The 20,655-nt window shown below is 42.3% G+C and overlaps 1 protein-coding gene across 3 annotated transcripts in view; it reads left to right on the top strand.

Annotated features, from left to right (window-relative positions):
* The window catches only part of LOC122551917 (leucine-rich repeat flightless-interacting protein 2-like), a 138,935-nt gene that overhangs the window by 111,415 nt on the left and 6,865 nt on the right, over nt 1-20,655 (top strand). For all 3 annotated transcript variants that reach the window (XM_087988923.1, XM_087988924.1, XM_087988925.1), the window contains 4 exons: nt 4,084-4,133; nt 4,926-5,043; nt 14,114-14,193; nt 19,029-19,133. In XM_087988923.1, coding sequence (XP_087845049.1) covers nt 4,084-4,133; nt 4,926-5,043; nt 14,114-14,193; nt 19,029-19,133 — 353 coding nt within the window. The remainder of the gene's footprint in view (nt 1-4,083; nt 4,134-4,925; nt 5,044-14,113; nt 14,194-19,028; nt 19,134-20,655) is intronic.

Raw genomic sequence — 20,655 nt, forward strand, 5'->3', positions numbered from 1 at the left:
CATACAGGAAGTTTCAATGTCTTCGTGGCTGGGAAGAAAAAAGTCAGCCTAGGTTTTTGATTACTGATTCATATCTGTAGAGGCTTTCTGATATGTGCATTTGATAGTTTGTTTAGGTACATGTACACAGCGTGTACATATGTCTAGGTACATGTGCACAGAGGTATGTGTACCTGCATCTGTGTGCAGGTATGTGCAGCTGTGAGAAGTTAGTTGCAAATGTATGCATGGGTGCAGGTGTGTTCAAAGAGACAATGGTACATGTATGACAGTTTGTGGCAAAGTATGACTGTTTATGTTGATGTATATGCATATGTGTACAAGTGTGTATGAATGTACGTGTGAGCATGTGTGTGCAGGTGAGTATCTTTGTATATGTGGGAGAAAGGTTGAATGCACATTGATATCAATGTAGGTGGCGCAGCTTTAACTGTCAACAGTTGTATATGTGGAAGTGTGTGCACACTGGTGTTATGTGTGAGGTTATGTGAGGTAGGTCTTAGTATGTTGAAGATGTGAGTTTCTGACAGTCGGTGCATTTGTGCCATGCAAGTATGAGAAGGTGTATGTGCACTCATTTGTGAATGTATCTGTTCAAGTGTTTATGTATGTATGTGTCTCTGTGGGTGTATATGCACCTTTTCTCCTTACAACTGCTCCCCAGCAGTGGAGAATGCCACTCCTGGCAACCTTGGGCATCCTCTTAATTCAAATATTCCTCAACATTGATGTATGAGATACCAGGGACACAGAACCCTAACCCCTTACTATGGGAGAATTTACAGACACAGAAACCAATCCAGTTATGTTGGGGGTCCACAGAACTCTACCTGTTACTGTGTCGGCATATAACAGTCAACAACAACAATTTGTGTTAGCACCTCCAACGTGGCCTGGGATTAAAAGTTAATTGTCTCTTGTGAGTATTGTCATTCATGTCCCCATGTTAAAATTAGGGTTCCAACAAACTCCCACGTAACAATCTTTGACCAAAGTCATTGTCACCTCTTACCCCATTCCAGCAGATGGCAGCAATCTGCTATTTTCCATCATATGCAATATCCCATTTTCCATCATGTGTAATATCCCTGACCTGAGAGAGTTTAGTCTTCATTCTCCTCAGTGTCTCCAGCCCTTCCTTATTCTGAGAAGCACTCTGACTAACAAGTGCTGTTCCTGTAAGCTTAGCTCAGTCTCAAACTCTGCTCTTGTGTCACTATTATTGCTAAGGGCACTGTTTCTTGCTTGAGCTTCCTGCCCTGATGAGCAACCAATGCTGAAAAGTGTGTGTTTGCATTCATACTGGTTGAGGAAAGGTTTGTGGTTGGCTGTGATACATCTATCACATAGTCCACAGTTCGATCCTTCCACTGACTCTCACACAATAAATGGGCATGTGAGAATTTGTATTGGAAAGCAACCAACAACCATGGAACTGCAGCCTAGGACGGGAAAAGGTGTAGGGGGAACATGGTGTATATGTTTAATTGCCAATCCTTCTCCAGGTGGCAGTTAGAAAATTGGCATTTAGCAGGTAATTGAGATATCAGAGGAAAATTGAAGGGAAGCTACTATGTCCTGGCATGTTGAATACTGTGCAGTTTGACAATATGCTCAATATGATGCCTGAGATCACAGTTATCATCTGCAAAAATCTGCATGCTGCTCATCTTTTAACAATGCTTTCACTGACCTCACTGGAGGGTTAAGCCTCCACTTCAGGAAGATCATGGTTAGAGCAAGTAGTGAATTTATTCCCACTTGTTCAATGCCTCACACTGTAGATGGATTTGACACTTCAGTGCCTGCACATTCTGTTCCTGAACATAGCTAAATGTTTCTATTTGTCTACCAGCTTCATCAGAAAGGAGTCCTTGCCACAGTCAGCTGGCTTTAGATTTTCAACACTTTTCTGACTTCATTTACTCTTTTAAGTACTCCCTTGGTCGTGTTCATTGTGGATTCACAGTAGAACAAAGCTCTCTGAATTTGAATATTCCTCAACACTGGGTGTATGAGATACCAGGGACACAGAACCCCATCCAGTTACTGAGTAGGGACAGTTAACAACAACACATTGAATTTAATTAGTACCTTTGATATGGTAAGACAATTGAAGATGCAAACAGAACCACTGCAAAGCAAAATGTCAAAGAGGTAGGTTCAAATAGTTATCTTAAAGGAGCAAAAGGTAATGGGGCAGAGAGATTTAGAACTTAGGACTTTGGAGGCTGAAGACATGTCCACCAATAATTATTAACATGTAAGTGGGGATATTCAGGTAAAGGGAATTAGACATACCCTGATGAATTGTAATTCATATTTTGGTGAATTGTAAGGCTAATGGAGATTGCAGGGATAGGAAGGGATGAGGAATGGACAGTTTTGAAAGCAAGGTTGAAAGTGTTTAATTATAGAGGTGTTGCTAAATTGAGCGTCAAGCTAGATCAGTAAGCACAAGGGTGGGTGGTGAAAAAAACCCAGACTTAATGGAAATAACAAGAAATATAGCAGAGTTTTGGATGAGCTCACATTTACAGAATATACATAATGAAGGAGGACAAGAAGTAGGTTAGAATAGTCAAATGTACAGGTAACAAAAGCATAAATGAAGAAACAGCAGAGCTGAAGCAGAGTTAGAGAGAGGTGATATTAGAGAGTTGGAAATGAGTAGTCTTGTGAACACACACAAACGTGACTGGGATTGCAAACAGGCTGATTCAGCCTCACAGTGGAGAAGTAGAGTTTGCAGCAGGGATCTAAGACAACAACTTCAGTTACACAAAGGACACCGGACAAGCAATCAGGAAATTCAGAGATAGTGGAGCGGGGTCAAGACGAGCGTGTTGATGTAGAGCTTGGTGCTGTCCATGCACATTCGAAAACTGAGGCTGTATTTTCAGGTTGCTAAGAAGCATCAAATAGAGGAGGGCTGAAGGAAGATCACTTGAAGGGAGGTGGGCTTGCTCGGCGTGATGTGGGAATGAGAAAGTACAGATTCCTGTCCCATCATTGTGTATGGCACCATTCCTCAGAGAAGCATTATGTTAATATACTGTCAGCGAATCTGGCCGCAACAAAACATTTAGAGGTGTGAACTGTGGAAGGCAAAATTCTTTTTGTGGCAATTTTCAGTAACTCCTTTCTGGTGTAACAAATGTCTCCCAATTACTTCATGCTTGTCATTTCATATGCTGTGTGCTCATTCACTAACTGTACTAGTAATGTTGCTTTTAAATATAATTGTGTACATTTCTCTTGTTAAAAAAAAAACTTTGCAAGCTGCAAACAGTTCACTAATCTAGTTATAACACACCAAGGGAATACCCTCATCTCACAATCTGATACCAGCCAGTCACAGCTCAAAGGTTTGTAACCAGGCACAGTGACATCACTAAACATCAAATGTGCCTGGGTTTGGTGGGCAATGATGCTCACTGGACTGTGTCAGTGCTTGAGGCTGACATGAGTCTACTACATGATTTCCTCTCCTTTTCTCTGTAACTTTCTCTTACTTTGTCTTTTACTCTGTTACTATTTTTTCATCTTTCTTTCATTGCTTCTGTGTCTCTGTCTCAATCTTGCCTTGTGGCTCTCATTCTTTCTCTCCGTTATCTCTCACTTTCTAACTTGGTCTCCATTTTTCTATTTGTTTTCTCTTTCTCTCAATTTGTGTTTCCTTCACAATCACTCAGTCCATTTCTGCCTCTTTCTCACATCCTCTCTCTGTTTTGCTTGTTTTCACTCTCTCTGGTGTGTTATAATGTTTGATGTAACCCCAAGTTAAAAGGATAATGAGATTTTGTGTTCCAGTTCTGTTTGACCGTAGAGAATTTGCATGCTAAACAAAATGGAAGATTAGACTGTTTGCACGCAGTCCGAGGTTCCAGCAATCACACTGACGTTGAACTAAACCTAGGCTGACCCTTGCCGTGCCTTGTGGTATGTGAATAACTCATTCAACTTTCTACACTAACTTTAGCATTTCTTCATTCTCTTTAGTCTTGTGTTTATTGTTAAACTTGAATAAATTTCACTTTAGACTTTTTCACAAAATGCTTTGTTTGTTTTCTCCTTCTCCAGATTTTAGGACAAAAATGTTAATAGATGAAAAAGAAGCCTTATTAGAGCAGGTAAGGATTTTGTGTGTGTGTGTTAGTTTGTTTGTTTGTTGGGAGCGTGTGTGTGTGTTTGTTGGGAGCAGAGAATGCAGATAAGTGGCAGCAAGTGAGGCAGGCTGGAGGGGGAGCAGAGACAGCTTGGAGAGGAATGCGTTGGGAAGCAAGTGGGGAGAGAGGAGAGAATTTGCAGGCTGCTGAGACTTTAAAGGATAGAGGGCATAGATGCAGATTGGAGAAGAGTGAGAGCAAGTTGATTAGGGGAGAGGGGCCAAGTTGGTAGAGTGAGGGATGCAAGAAATAGAGGGAGGTTAGTAAATGGAAAGGAGAGGGAGAACAGAGGGAGAAGGGTGACTTTTTGATGGAGGAAGGATCGGCAGTTAAGAAGAGATGGAGGAGATCAGAAAAGTAGGAATGATGTAGAAGGAGAAGTTGGCTGAGCTAGAGGAGGGTAAAAGAAGGTAAAGGAAGGTTTTCTTGCAGTGCTGGATGTTCTTCCATTCCCATATACTGGGTAGTATGATGGATCAAATGCATCCCTAGAGCTTGTTTTCAAATAGAGTCTGAGATGACAAAATGAATGCAGCTGTGAGTGTCCTGCCTGTGAAGATGAAAGTATTGCCAGTCAACCAACAATGAAGAAGGCAGCAAAATGTTACATTTTAGGGAGGAGAAAATGACTGCTAAGGTTGGGACAGAAGCAGCCAGAGCTCTGATGCAGATAGCTGTTTTGTGTTTCTCTGTGTTCAGATCCAACCTGTGCAGTTTTCATTTCCTCCTGTACTGAATCAGTCTTTTCCACATCAGATTAAAAAATTAAAAGCACAACTGGATGAGAGAACCAAGAATGGAACAGTGGAAAAGGCAGAGTCCAGTGACACCATTTTGGAAAATGGGACAGATGTACAAGTGATTGAAATGCAAAGTAAGCTTCAATTTCCTATCATGTATATGTATGTCTATGTATGTAGTGTTCATTTTATCAATAATTCCTCCCATGACTGCACAATCGTTCCAGTCCACTGAACTCTGTTGGCTCCTCCTTGCTATGGCTAATCATAAGAGAGACACCAGATTTCTGGCATTTAAGACCCGTGTCTGCTCAATTCAGCAAAGGGCCCTTTGCCTATCAAGCCTGCGTTGACATAACTACTAAAAGTGCTCTTTTGTTCCTGTACTTGTCTTATATCCATGAATGTAATGATGTTTGAAGTACGCATCCAAATATATTTTGAAGGTTATAAGGTTTCTAGCCTCCACTACTTTCCCAGACAGTGCATTCCAGATTGAGGCTAGGAAAAAATTGGTTAACTACCATCAGTTTTGAGGAAGGTTCATTGGACCCGAAACGTTAACGTTGATTTCCCTCCACAGGTGCTGCCAGGCCTGCTGAGCTTTTAAAGCAATTTCTGTTTTTGTCGCCTAACTAAAGTTGTGTACAGTGGTAACATGACTTTTATACTCTATGCCCCGACCGATGTAGGCAATCATGCCATATGGCATATTGAGCACCTTATCAACTTATGGCCACTTTCAAGGAATTGTGGACTTGATCCCTCTATGTTGATACTACTGAGGGTTCTGTCATTTACTGTATATTTCTCTCCTGTATTGGATCTTCTAAAATTACAGAATTTAGTTGTCAACCTAATTGCTTTTGAAAAGGTGGCAATGAACCACGTTATTGAAAGGTTGGAGTCTTTGAGGTGTAGGTACATCACAGTGCTGTTAGGAAAAGAGTTCTAGGATTCTGACCCAGCAACAATGAAGGTACTGTAATTAGTTCCAACTAAGAATAGTGTGTGACTTTGAGGTGAACATGTTGGTGGTGGTGGTCCTATGCATTTGCTGCCCATGTCCTAGTTTTGTAGAGATTACCAATTTGGAAGGACATGTTGAAGGAGGCTATTTGAGTTACTATAGTGCATTTTATAGCTGCCACTATACATTGGCGATGGACGGATTGACTGTTGAAGCTGGTGGATGAGATGCCAAGTGGGCTGTTGTGCTCTGGCTGATGTCAAGCTTCTTGACTATTTTTGGAGCTGCGCTCACCCAGGCCATCACAATCCTGATTTATTCTGCATAAATAATGGCCAGGCAATGGAGAGTCAAAACGTGACTTACTCACCAATGAATCCTAGCCTCTAATCTGCTCTAAATGGCTGGTGCAGTTCAGTTTCCAGTCAAGTTAACTCTTAGGATGTGGGGAATCCAGTGATAGCAACAATAACATAGTTGTGAGAGATGATCATTGCCTGGGCCTTCTGTGATACAGGTTACTTGCCATTTAACAGCCCAAGCATGGATGTCATCCAGATGTTGGTGCATCTGGATGTCTCAGTAGTGATAATCAGAACTGAACATTGTATAATCAGCAGCAAATATGCCCATATTTGATCTTATTATGAGCTGAAGGTCATTGATGGAACTGAAGATGATGGACGGGCCTAAGGAATTTAAAAATGCTCTCATGGGACCTGAGCTTTGCTAGCTTTCCAGCATTTACTGCTCATCCCTATTGACCTCCAGAAGGTGGTGGTGAATTACATTTTAATTAGATTAGATTCCCTACAGTGTGGAAACAGGCCCTTCGGCCCAACCAGTCCACACCGACCCTCCGAAGAATAACCCACCCAGACCCACTTAACTCTGACTAATGCACCTACCACTATGGGCAATTGAGCATGGCCAATCCACCTGACCTGCACATCTTTGGACTGTGGGAGGAAACTGGAGCATCCAGAGGAAACCCATGCAGACACAGGGAGAATATGCAAACTCCACACAGTCACCTGAGGCTGGAATCAAACCTGGGACCCTGGTGCTGTGAGGCAGCAGTGCTAACCACTGAGCCACCGTGCATTCTCAAACTGTTGCAGTCCATGTGCTATAGACAGACCTACAATGCTGTTAGGAAGGGAATTCAAGATTCTGACCCAGTGACATTGAAGGAATAGTGTTATGTTTCCAACTTAGGTTGGTGAGTGGCTTGGAGGGGAACTTGCAAATGATAGTGTTCCTATATATCTGCTGTCCTGGTTGATGGTAATGGTCATGGGCTTGGAAAGTGCTATCTAAGAAGCCTTTCTGCATTTTTACAGTTCATCTTATAGATGATATATACTGCTGGTATTGACTGTTGGCGGTGGAAAAAGTGGTTGCTTGTAGAAGTGGTGCAAATTAAGTGGGCTGCTTTGTCCTTAATGGAGTCAAGCTTAGGTGTTGTTGAAGCTCCATCCATCCAGAAAAGTGAGGAGTACTCTATCACACTCCTGACATGTGTCTTGTAGATGGTTAACAGGTTTGGGGAGTGAGTTATTTGCTGTGGCATGCCTAGCCTCTGATCTGGTCTTGTAGCCACTGTATTCATATGGTGAGCTCAGTGAGTTTCTGGTCAATGGTAAGCCAGAAGATGTAGATGGTATGGGATTCAGTGATGGTAACACTATTGAAGTCAAGGGGCAGTGGTTAGATCATATCTCATTGGTTATCGTCATTGCCTGACATTTGTTTGGCATGTATATTACTTTCCACTTGTCAGCCCAAGCCTGGATATTGTTCAGGTCTTTGTTGCATTTGAACATGGACTATTTCAGTATCTGAGGAGCCAAGAATGGTGCTGAATACATACATATACACATTCTGATCTTGGATGAAGGGAAAGTCATTGATGAAGCAGCTGAAGATGGGTTGGTCCACAATACTATCCTGAGATGACTGACCATCAATAACCACAACCATCTTCAGATAGTTTATCTCCTGCTTCTCACTGATCCCAGGCATGCTAGGGCTCCTTGATGCCACACTCAATCAAATGTGGCTTTGATGTCAATGGGTGTCAGTCTTACCTCGCCTCTGAAATTCAGTATTTTTGTCCATGTTTGAACCAAGGTCAGGAGTTGAAAGACCCTAGCAGAACACAAACACTTTTGGAATATTGTGTGCAATTCTGGTCTTCCTCTTATAGGAAGAATGTTGTGAAACTTAAAAGGGTTCAGAGAAGATTTAAAGTATGTTGCCAGGGTTAGAGTGTTTAAGCTGTAGGGAGAGGCTGAATAGGGTGGGGCTGTCTTTCCTGGTGCATTGGAGGCTGAGGGATGATGTTATAGAGGTTTATAAAATTTTGAGGGGCATGGATGGGGTAAATAGACAAGGGTGGGGTGGGGGAGTCCAGAACTAGAAGGCATAGGTTTATGGTGAGAGGGGGAAGATTTAAAAGAGACCTAAGGGCAATGTTTTCATGCAAAGGGTGGTGCATGTATGGAATGAACTACCAGAGGAAGTGGTGGAGGCTAGTACAATTACAACATTTAAAAGGTATCTGGATGGGTAGATGAATAGGAAAGGGTTAGAGGGATATGGGTCAAATACTGGCAGATGGGACTAGATTAATTTAGGATATCTGGTCAGCATGGATGAGTTGGTCTGAAGGGTCTGTTTCCGTGCTGTACATCTCTATGACTCTATTACAAACTGGGCACCAGTGAGCTGTTTGTTGCTTAGCAGGTGCTGCTTGATAGCACTGTTGATGACATCTTCCGTCAGTTTACTGACAAATTAAATTGCTAAGCTGAGTTTCTCCTGCTTTTTGTGCATAGGACATAGCTGGGCAATTTTCCATATTGTTGCGTTGATTTCTGTGTTGTAGCTATACTGGGACAACTTGGCTACAAGTGCGGCAAATTCTGGAGCACAGGTCTTCAATAGTATCACCAGAATGTTGTTTTTGTGGTGTTCAGTGCCTCCAATCATTTTTTGATACATCTCTATGACTGAAAACAAGCATTTGTGATGCTGAACACCTTAGGAGAAGGCCAAGATAGATCATCCACTTGGCATTTCTGGCTGAAAGTTATTGGAAATGAATCAATCTTATCTTCTGCACAGATGTGCTGGGCTCTCCCATCAGTGAGGATGGGGATATTTGTGAAGCCACCTCCTCCAGTGAGTTGTTTAATTTTCCACTGTCATTCATCATTATTCATGAGTGAATGTGATAAGACTACAGAGCTTAGGTCTGCTCTTTGTGGTAGGATCTCTCTATCACTTGGCACACAAACATTCCTATCTGGTGACACCTCATTTTAGGTAAGACTGTTGCTGCTTTGAGCAGCTCTCCTGCACTCCCCATTGAACCAGGGTTGATGACCTTGCTTGATGGTAATGACTGAGTGGGGGCATTTGCCAGGCCATAATGCTGAAGATTGTGCTGGACTAGGATTCTGCTGCTGTTCATAGCCAATAACATTTCCTGGATGCCTAGTCTTGAGTTGCTAGGTCTGTTCAAAGTCTGTCCCATTTAGTGTGGTGATAATGGCACATAATACAATGGAGGATATTCTCATTTTGAAGGCAGAACCTCATTTCCATAGAACTTCACTCTTACTGATGCTGTCATGAGCAGATGCATCTGCAGTCAGAAAATTGGTAAGGATGAGGTCAAGTATGTTTTTCCCTCTTGTTAGTTCCCTCACCATCTGCTAAAGATACGGTCTAACAGCTATAATATTTAGGACATGATCAGCATGAGCCACTCTTGGTGATGAATAGTGAAATTGCTCAGCCAGAGGGCATTTTGCACCCTTGCCACGTTTAGTGTTTATTCCAAGTGTTGTTCAACATGGATAATTGTTCAATGTACTCATTCATTGGTTGAGGGAGGAAGGTACATGGTAATCAGCAGGAAGTTTTCTTGCCCTTATTTAAACTGATAGAGTGGGATCTGGAGTCAATATTAACTCCCAAGGTAACTCTATCCCAGTTGTATAGCACTGTGCCTTCATCTCTGCTGGGTCTGTCTTGCTGATGGGCAGGACATATCCAAGGATGATGGTGGTGATGTCTGGGATATTGTCTGTAAATTATAGTGTCATAGAGATGTACAGCATGGAAACAGACCCTTCGGTTCCACCCGTCCATGCCGACAAGATATCCCAACCCAATCTAGTCCCATCTGCCAGCACCTGGCCCATATCCCTCCAGATCCTTCCTATTCATACACCCATCGAAATGCCTCTTAAATGTTGCAATTGTACCAGCCTCCACCACTTCCTCCGGCAGCTCATCCCAAATATGTACCACCCTCTGTGTGAAAAGGTCTCTTTTATATCTTTCGCCTCTCACCCTAAACCCATGCCCTCTCGTTCTGGACTCCCCCACCCCAGGGAAAGGACTGCTTATTTACCCTACCCATGTCCTCATCATTTTGTAAACCTCTATAAGGTTACCCCTCAGACTCCGACGCTCCAGGGAAAACAGCCACAGCCTGTTCAGCCTCTCCTATTAGCTCAAATCCTCCAACCCTGGCAACATGCTTGTAAATCTTTTCTCAACCCTTTCAAGTTTCACAACATCTTTCTGATAGGAAGGAGACCAGAAATGCACGCAATATTCCAACAGTGGCCTAACCAATGTCCTGTACAGCCGCAACATGACCTCCCAACTCCTGTACTCAATATTATGACCAATAAAGGAAAGCATAACAAACGCCTTCTTCACTATCCTATATACCTGCGACTCCACTTTCAAGGAGCTATGAACCTGTACTAGAAGGTCTCTTTGTTCAGCAACACTCCTTAGGACCTTACCATTAAGTGTATAAGTCCTGCTAAGATTTGCTTTCCCAAAATGCAGCACCTCGCATTTATCCGATTTAAACTCCATCTGCCACATCTCAGCCTATTGGTCCATCTGGTCCAGATCCTGTTGTGATCTGAGGTAGTCCTCTTTGCTGTCCACTACACCTCCAATTTTGGTGTCATCTGCAAACTTACTAACTGTACCTCTTATGCTCACATCCAAATCATTTATGTAAATGACAAAAAGTAGAGGGTCCAGCACCGATCCTTGTGGCACTCCACTGGTCACAGGCCTCCAGTCTGAAAAACAACCCTCCACCACCACCCTCTGTCTTCTACCTTTGAGCCAGTTCTGTATCCAAATGGCTAGTTCTCCCTGTAATTCCATGAGATCTAACCTTGCTAATCAGTCTCCCATGGGGAACCTTGTCGAATGCCTTATTGAAGTCCATATAGATCACATCTACTGCTCTGCCCTCATCAATCTTCTTTGTTACTTCTTCAAAAAACTCAATCAAGCTTGTGAGACATGATTTCCCACGCACAAAGCCATGTTGACTATCCCGAATCAGTCCTTGCCTTTCCAAATACATGTACATCCTGTCCCACAGGAGTTCCTCCAACAACTTGCCCACCACCGAGGTCAGGCTCACTGGTCTATAGTTCCCTGGCTTGTCCTTACCATCCTTCTTAAACAGTGACACCATGTCAGCCAGCCTCCAGTCTTCCGGCACCTCACCTGTAACTATCGATGATACAAATATCTCAGCAAGAGGCCCAGCAATCACTTCTCTAGCTTCCCACAGAGTTCAAGGGTACACCTGATCAGGTCCTGGGGATTTATCCACCTTTAACCATTTCAAGACATCCAGCACTTTCTCCTCTGTGATATGGACATTTTGCAAGATGTCACCATCTATTTCCCTACAGTCTATATCTTCCATTTCCTTTTCCACAGTAAATACTGATGCAAAATACTCATTTAGTATCTCCTCCATTTTCTGTGGCTCCACACAAAGGCCGCCTTGCTGATCTTTGTGGGGCCTTATTCTCTCCCTAGTTACCCTTTTGTCCTTAATATATTTGTAAAACCCCTTTGGATTCTCCTTAATTCTATTTGCCAAAGCTATCTCATGTCCCCTTTTTGCCCTCCTGATTTCCCTCTTAAGTATACACTTACTTCCTTTATACTCTTCTAAGGATTCACTCGATCTATCCTGTCTATACCTTACATATGCTTCCTTCTTTTTCTTAACCAAACCCGCAATTTCTTTAGTCATCCATTCCCTCTACCTACCAGCCTTTCCTTTCACCCTGACAGGAATACACTTTCTCTGGATTCTCATTTCTGAAGGCTTTCCATTTTCCAGCCGTCCCTTTACCTGCAAACATCTGCCCCCAATCAGCTTTTGAAAGTTCTTGCCTAATACTGTCAAAACTGACCTTTCTCCAATTTAGAGCTTCAACTTTTAGATCTGGTCTATCCTTTTCCATCACTATTTTAAAACGAATTGAATTATGGTCGCTGGCCCCAAAGTGCTCCCCCACTGACACCTCGGTCACCTGCCCTGCCTTATTTCCCAAAAGTAGGTCAAGTTTTGCACCTTCTCTAGTAGGTACATCCACATACTGAATCAGAAAATTGTCTTGTACACACTTAAGAAATTCCTCTCCATCTAAACCTTTAACACTATGGCAGTCCCAGTCAAAGTTTGGAAAGTTAAAGTCCCCTACCATAACCACCCTATTATTCTTACAGATAGCTGAGATCTCCTTACAAGTTTGCTTCTCAATTTCCCTCTGACTATTGGGGGGTCTATAATACAATCCCAATAAGGTTATCATCCCTTTCTTATTTCTCAGTTCCACCCAAATAACTTGCCTGGATGTATTTCTGGGAATATCCTCCCTCAGCACAGCTGTAATACTATCCCCTATCAAAAATGCCACTCTCCCTCCCCTCTTGCCTCCCTTTCTATCCTTTCTGTAGCATTTGTATCCTGGAACATGAAGCTGCCAGTCCTGCCCATCCCTGAGCCATGTTTCCGTAATTGCTATGATATCCCAGTCCCATGTTCCTAACCATGCCCTGTGTTCATCTGCCTTCCCAGTTAGGCCCCTTGCATTGAAATAAATGTAGTTTAATTTATTAGTCCTACCTTGTCCCTGCCTGCCCTGTTTGACTCGCTTCTGTTCTCAACTGTACCAGTCTCAGATTTTATGAGTATGACAATGTTGCTTGACTAGTCTGTGAGACAGCTTTTCCCAATTTTGGCTGCTGTCATTTCCAGTGCCAAGTCAATGCCAGTAGTCCATCTAGTTTAAGTAATTTGCTGAGACCTTGCAGTGATCGTTACACCTGAGTGGCCATTTCAGAGGGCAGTTGAGAGTCAACTTACACTGCTGTCATTCTGGAGTCATATGTAGGCCAAAACAGGTGAGGAATGTCAGATATCCTTCCCTGGAGAACATTAGTAAATCAGATGGGTTCATGATTATAATTAGATTTTTAATTCCAGATACTTATTGAGTTTAAATTCCTCCATTTGCCATACCAGGTTTTAAACCCTTGCCGTGAATCATGAGTTTTTGAATTAATAGTTTAGCAATGATACCACAAGACTATTGCCTCCCTCTGCAACAATGTCCTAGGACAGGGATGATTGACATCTAACGTACCCAACCATCTATCTTTATGCTTCAGCTGGGGGATGTTGATTGTCCAGTAGTATTCATAGCTAGATATGGCAAGACTGTCTCAAGCTGCTACCAAAATCTGGCAAGCAAATTATTTTGTGTTGTGGCTTTGCCAGCTTGACACCTCATTTTTCGGTATGCCTGGTACTTCTCCTAGCATATCCTCCTGCCCTTTTGACTGAACCAGAGTATATTCCCTGTCTTTTTGGTAATGTTAATGGAAAAGATTTATCAGCCTGTGAAGATTGTGGCTGAAGGTAAATCTGGTATCGCTGCTGACCCACAAACCTCATATGCCCAATTTTGAATTCCTTGATCTGTTCTCAACCTGTTCCATTTAACGTAATTGTAATGCCTCTGCACATGTTGGAGGTGGCTCAATGTGAAGGTGGCAGTCTTGACAAGGACTGTGCAATGGTCACTTTCTATCAGCTCTTTGATGGACAGCTGCTTCTGCAGCAGGAAGATTGATGAGGATGAGGACTAGAAAGTTTCTGCCTCCTTTAAAATAAAATAAAAATACTTTGGATGCTGGTGATCTGAAATAAATTTTGAACTTATTTCTGGACTCAAAACATTAACTTTTCCTCTCTCCACAGTTGCTGCCGATTTGCTCAGTTTCTCCAGCACTTTGTTTTTAGTCCCTTCAGGACTCTGCCACCTAAAGGTTGACTCCAGCCTTGGATTATTGTAACTCTTATGTGTTTTTCTTTAAAGGAGATGCTAACAGACAAATCAGTGAATACAAGTTTAAACTCACTAAAACTGAACAGGAAATAACTGCGCTGGAACAAAATGTAAGTATTTAATAATACAACAGAGTGCTTTAGAAAGTACAGAATGGAGAAAAAGCTACTCAGCTGTTTGTCCTACTCCTTCCAAAGCAAATGTAAATTTTGCTAAGTAAGATCTCTCTCTACTCATTTACTGTTGCACACACCTCTCTATTGACAAACCTACCATCTATTTCATGCTTTTTTACAGCCCAAATTTACTGTGAATCATAAAATCTGTCTGCTTATTTAGTGTCCTCCTTTGTGCACATTCTCTTTCATCTTGGACTCTCTCTACCCACATATTTAATCCCCTTCCGAATTGGCCTTTCTGAGCCAATGTGCTTTGTGATCTTTTAGTTGAATTTTGGAGTTGTGTTTGGAAAATAGCGGAGGTCGTGTCATTGAAATTATATAAGGCTGGGTTAGATAGACTTCTAATTGTCAAGGATTCAAACAGAGGTTTATAAAATTATGAGGAGCATGGATAGAATAATTAGAAAAGGTCTTTTCCCTTGGTTGGGGGAGTGCATAACTAGAGGGCATAGGTTTAGGGTAAGAGGGGAAAAAATTTGAAAAGGAACTAAGGAGGCTGGTACAATTACAACATTTAGAGTCATAGAGTCATAGAGATGTACAGCATGGAAACAGACCCTTCGGTCCAACCCGTCCATGTCGACCAGATATCCCAACCCAATCTAGTCCCACCTGCCAGCACCCAGCCCATATCCCTCCAAACCCTTCCTATTCATATACCCATCCAAATGCCTCTTAAATGTTGCAATTGTACCAGCCTCCACCACATCCTCTGGCAGCTCATTCCATACACATACCACCCTCTGCGTGAAAAAGTTGCCCATTAGGTCTCTTTTTTTAATATCTTTCCCCTCTCACCCTAAACCTCTGCCCTCTAGTACTGGACTCTCCGTCCCCAGGAAAAAATTTTGCTTATTTATCCTATCCATGCCCCTCATAATTTTGTAAACCTCTATAAGGTCACCCCTCAGCCTCCGATGCTCCAGGGAAAACAGCCCCAGCCTGTTCAGCCTTTCCCTGTAGCTTAGATCCTCCAATCCTGGCAACATCCTTGTAAATCTTTTTTGAACCCTTTCAAGTTTCACAACATCTTTCTGATAGGAAGGAGACCAGAATTGCATGCAATATTCCAACAATGGCCTAACCAATGTCCTGTACAGCCGCAACATGACCTCCCAATTCCTGTACTCAGTACTCTGACCAATAAAGGAAAGCATACCAAACACCTTCTTCACTATCCTATCTACCTGCGAATCCACTTTCAAGGAGCTATGAACCTGCACTCCAAGGTCTCTTTGTTCAGCAACACTCCCTAGGACCTTACCATTAAGTGTATAAGTCCTGCTAAGATTTGCTTTCCCAAAATGCAGCACCTTGCATTTATCTGAATTAAACTCCATCTGCCACATCTCAGCCCATTGGCCCATCTGGTCCAGATCCTGTTGTAATCTGAGGTAATCCTCTTCGCTGTCCACTATACCTCCAATTTTGGTGTCATCTGCAATTTTACTAACTGTACCTCTTATGCTCACATCCAAATCATTTATGTAAATGACAAAAAGTAGAGGGTCCAGCACCGATCCTTGTGGCACTCCGCTGGTCACAGGCCTCCAGTCTGGAAAAACAACCCTCCACCACCACCCTCTGTCTTCTACCTTTGAGCCAGTTCTGTATCCAAATGGCTAGTTCTCCCTGTATTTCATGAGATCTAATCTTGCTAATCAGTCTCCCATGGGGAACCTTGTCGAACGCCTTACTGAAGTCCAAATAGATCACATCTACTGCTCAGCCCTCATCAATCTTCTTTGTTACTTCTTCAAAAAACTCAATCAAGTTTGTGAGACATGATTTCCCACGCACAAAGCCATGTTGACTATCCCAAATCAGTCCTTGCCTTTCCAAATACATGTACATCCTGTCCCACAGGAGTCCCTCCAACAACTTGCCCACCACCGAGGTCAGGCTCACTGGTCTATAGTTCCCTGGCTTGTCCTTACCATCCTTCTTAAACAGTGGCACCACGTTTGCCAACCTCCAGTCTTCCGGCACCTCACCTGTGACTACCGATGAGATAAATATCTCAGCAAGAGACCCAGCATTCACTTCTCTAGCCTTCCACAGACTTCGACGGTACCCTGATCAGGTCCTGGGGATTTATCCACCTTTAAACATTTCAAGACATCCAGCACTTTCTCCTCTGTAATATGGACATTTTGCAAGATGTCACCATCTATTTCCCTACAGCCTATACCTTCCATATCCTTTTCCACAGTAAATACTGATGCCAAATATTCATTTAGTATCTCCCCCATTTTCTGTGGCTCCACACAAAGGCCGCCTTGCTGATCTTTGAGGGGCCCTATTCTCCCCCTAGTTACCCTTTTGTCCTTAATATATTTGTAAAACCCCTTTGGATTCTCCTTAATTCTATTTGCCAAAGCTATCTCATGTCACCGTTTTGCCCTCCTGATTTCCCTCTTAAGTTTACTCCTACTTTCTTTATACTCTTCTATGGATTCACTCGATCTATCCTATCTGTACCTGACATATGCTTCCTTCTTTTTCTTAACCAAACCCTCAATTTCTTTAGTCATCCAGCATTCCCTATAGCTATCAGCCTTCCCTTTCACCCTGATAGGAATATACTTTCTCTGGATTCTTGTTATCTCATTTCTGAAGGCTTCCCATTTTCCCGCCATCCCTTTACCTGCGAACATCTGCATCCAATCTGCTTTCAAAAGTTCTTGCCTAATACTGTCAAAATTGACCTTTCTCCAATTTAGAGCTTCAACTTTTAGATCTGGTCTATCCTTTTCCATCACTATTTTAAAATGAATTGAATTATGGTCGCTGGCCCCAAAGTGCTCCCCCACTGACACCTCGGTCACCTGCCCTGCCTTATTTCCCAAAAGTAGGTCAAGTTTTGCACCTTCTCTAGTAGGTACATCCACATACTGAATCAGAAAATTGTCTTGTACACACTTAAGAAATTCCTCTCCATCTAAACCTTTAACACTATGGCAGTCCCAGTCAAAGTTTGGAAAGTTAAAATCCCCTACCATAACCACCCTATTATTCTTACAGATAGCTGAGATCTCCTTACAAGTTTGCTTCTCAATTTCCCTCTGACTATTGGGGGGTCTATAATACAATCCCAATAAGGTGATCATCCCTTTCTTATTTCTCAGTTCCACCCAAATAACGTCCCTGCATGTATTTCCGGGAATATCCTCCCTTAGCACAGCTGTAATGCTATCCCTTATCAAAAATGCCACTCCCACTCCTCTTTTGTCTCCCTTTCTATCCTTCCTGTAGCATTTGTATCCTGGAACAATCAGCTGCCAGTCCTGACCATCCCTGAGCCATGTTTCCGTAATTGCTATGATATCCCAGTCCCATGTTCCTAACCATGCCCTGAGTTCATCTGCCTTCCCTGTTAGGCCCCTTGCATTGAAATAAATAAAGTTTAATTCATTAGTCCTACTTTGTAGCCTTCCCTGACTGTTTGACTCACTTCTGTTTTCAGCTGTACCCGTCTCAGATTGATCTCTTTCCTCACTATCTCCCTGGGTCCTGGGTCCCACTCCCCCACCCCCCCCAACCTTACTAGTTTAAATCCTCCCAAGCAGTTCTCGCTAATTTCCCTGCCAGTATATTAGTCCCCTTCCAATTTAAAAAGCAACTGGATGGGTACATGAATAGAAAGGGTTCAGAGGGATATGGGCCAAGTGCTGGCAATCGGCATGGACGAAGCGTCTGTTTCCGTGCTGTACATCTCTATGATTATATGGGCAGATAGGAAAATGCATTTAAAACTGCAACCACATCACCAATGATCCTATTTAATGGAAAAACAGGTTTGGCAGGCCAAATATTCTTGTACTGCTCCTAAATCCAATGTTTCTATGTGATGCAACAATGCTTTAATCTTAACTCTTAAACTGAAAGGTGTGCAATTGTTTTTGAGATGGGCTGAGTCCTGGTTTCTGAAACTATTGTGGAAGGATGACTTATTTCCTAATTTGTGTAAGATAGGATTGTGGTTCAGGCCTCACCTGAGGACCTAAATGTAAAATCCCAATGATACTGTGTTGTTGAAATGCCACATAGCAGTTTCCTTTTTTACATAGGAGATACTACATTTGCCTATGATTCAGGTAGATGTTTAAACATCCTATGGCATTGTTTCTGGAAACAGCCTTGCAGGGTGCTGCCATTCGCCCACACTTCTCAGCACCTGAAATGAATTAGCTCACCAATTTACCTCATTACTCATGCCAGCTGTTGCTGCGTTTGGCCAGGCAACAGTGGCCTAACCCCTGCCAAGTAACTTGTTACATAGCACTCTGAGAGACAGTTGTCACTATGCAATGTGATTGTCAATAACGACAGGTACGGATAGAGTTAATTGTAGTTGTCTTTTCCCTAGGATGGGGTTTTCAAGACTAGGGGCAAATTTTTAAGGTGAGAGGTTTAAAAAAGATATGAGGGCAAATTTTTTTACACAGAAGGTGGTTTGTGTGTGGAATGAACATCCTGAGGAAGTGGTGGATGTGGGTACAATTACAACATTCAAAATACATTTGGATAGGTCCATGAACAGGAAGGGTTTGAAGATATATGGGCCAGGGGCAAGCAGGTAAGACTCGTTTAATTTGGAATTATGGTCAGCATGGACTCGTTGGACCGAACAGTCTGTTTCCGTGCTCTGTGACAATGAGTATATCCACTTTGTGCTATTTTAACTTCGAGTTTTCCACCCTTTCTTTGGAAACATTTTTAATGTGTTGTCATTTCTTGGGGGTGGGTGGGCAATATTTCAGATTATGCGACTTGAAAGCCAGGTATTACGTTACAAGACAGCAGCAGAAAATGCAGAAAAAGTGGAAGATGAACTTAAAGCTGAGAAGCGCAAGCTCCAAAGAGAGGTAAGGTGAAGTGGTTGACTGAGGCTTAAGTGAGCTTAATTACAAAATGTAAATGACTACAAAGTTCTTCTGCTGTCTGTAGTTCATTCTGAACTTTAAAATAAATCAACTAATTTGTTGATTTTTTTTGTTTATTAAGTTGACTCCCAGTGAAATCTGGAATTTTGTAACTTATTACAAATTCTCCAGTGCCTCACCAGATGACACTGTCACACAGACAAGAAATGTTCTGGTTAGACTTGCAGGATGTACTGTGTTGGCTCTTGAGGATGCAAGGACATGGAGTTGATGGTACAGTTAGCATGAGATATGAAAAGTTAGGGAGTCTGCAAACAGCCCGACTGCTATTTACACCTCCTCCTGAAAAGTCATGTGTGCATGAGTGTTGGGCGAAGACAAGGTAGACCCTCTGTCTGCCCTCTCCAGAGTTCAATGAATTCTTGAGTGAGGAACCAGCAGCTGCCAACACCTGCTGTACTCCCAGCAAAAGAGATCAAACTTACTTTATACTTACAGAAAGCAAGGAGATCTTGTTCAGTCCCTACAAGGCCTTAGGGTATTGTTGGGAATTTTGAGAACTCTTTTATGTATGATATTTCTAAAGGCAATGTGAAATAGATACACTGGATATTTAACAAGAAAAAGGAGTTTAGATTGATAGAGAAACGTTTGAAAAATTAGGACTTTTTCCTTTGTCAGAGTTGAGAAGCTTAAAAGATGACTTGTAAAGATTTGCAAAGTGTTTAAAGGTTACTCTAAGGTAAAGAGCTAGAGGTGGTTTCCAATGTGGGATGAAATAGAAATGAAAGATTATGCATTAAGAAAAATCACAGAAAATGAACAAGAGCTTTGGATAATTTTACTTTAGCAGAGTTAGGTGAAAATACAGAAATGTCTCCACAAACTGTGAAGAAGCACAGCCCATAATTTCTATTCAAACATGCGGTTATCTGCTAAAATCCAAAATAAATATGGAAAGGTATGGGAAGCGAACAAAACAGTGGAATTAGATCTGGGGATGTTAAAAGATGTTGACCATCTGTTCTGTACTGCAACAAACTGTGACTTTATGAAATTAAAACAAAAGAAGTGCAGAAAGTTAACAGCACTTCAGGCAGCATCTGTGGAGAGAGGTATAGAGATAATGCTTCAGATCCTTAACCTTTAATTTGAACTGACAGATGTTTCCTTTAGTTCTTTTGTGAGTTGTGGGTGTTGCTGGGTAGGCCAGCATTTCCTCCTCATTTGTACCTGCTCTTTAATAGGTGGTGGACAGTGCCTCTTGAACTACTGCAGCCCATTGAGTGTAAATGGAAGAGCACACCAGAATTTTGAACTAGTGACAGTGAAGGAATTGCGATACCATTTTAAGTCAGGATGGTGTGTGACTAGGAGAATAAATAGTGCTGACTTGTCTAAGTAGCTGCTGCCTGCGTCCTTCTAGATGGAAGAGGCTACATTCTTGGAGGTGTTGTTGAAGGAGCTTTGGTGATGCTACAATGATGATGTTGCAGTGCATTTT

Source organism: Chiloscyllium plagiosum, unplaced genomic scaffold (genome assembly GCF_037043375.1).
Source record: "Chiloscyllium plagiosum isolate Xiang-an unplaced genomic scaffold, Cpla_swu_hap1 HiC_scaffold_7, whole genome shotgun sequence".
NCBI lineage: Eukaryota > Metazoa > Chordata > Chondrichthyes > Orectolobiformes > Hemiscylliidae > Chiloscyllium > Chiloscyllium plagiosum.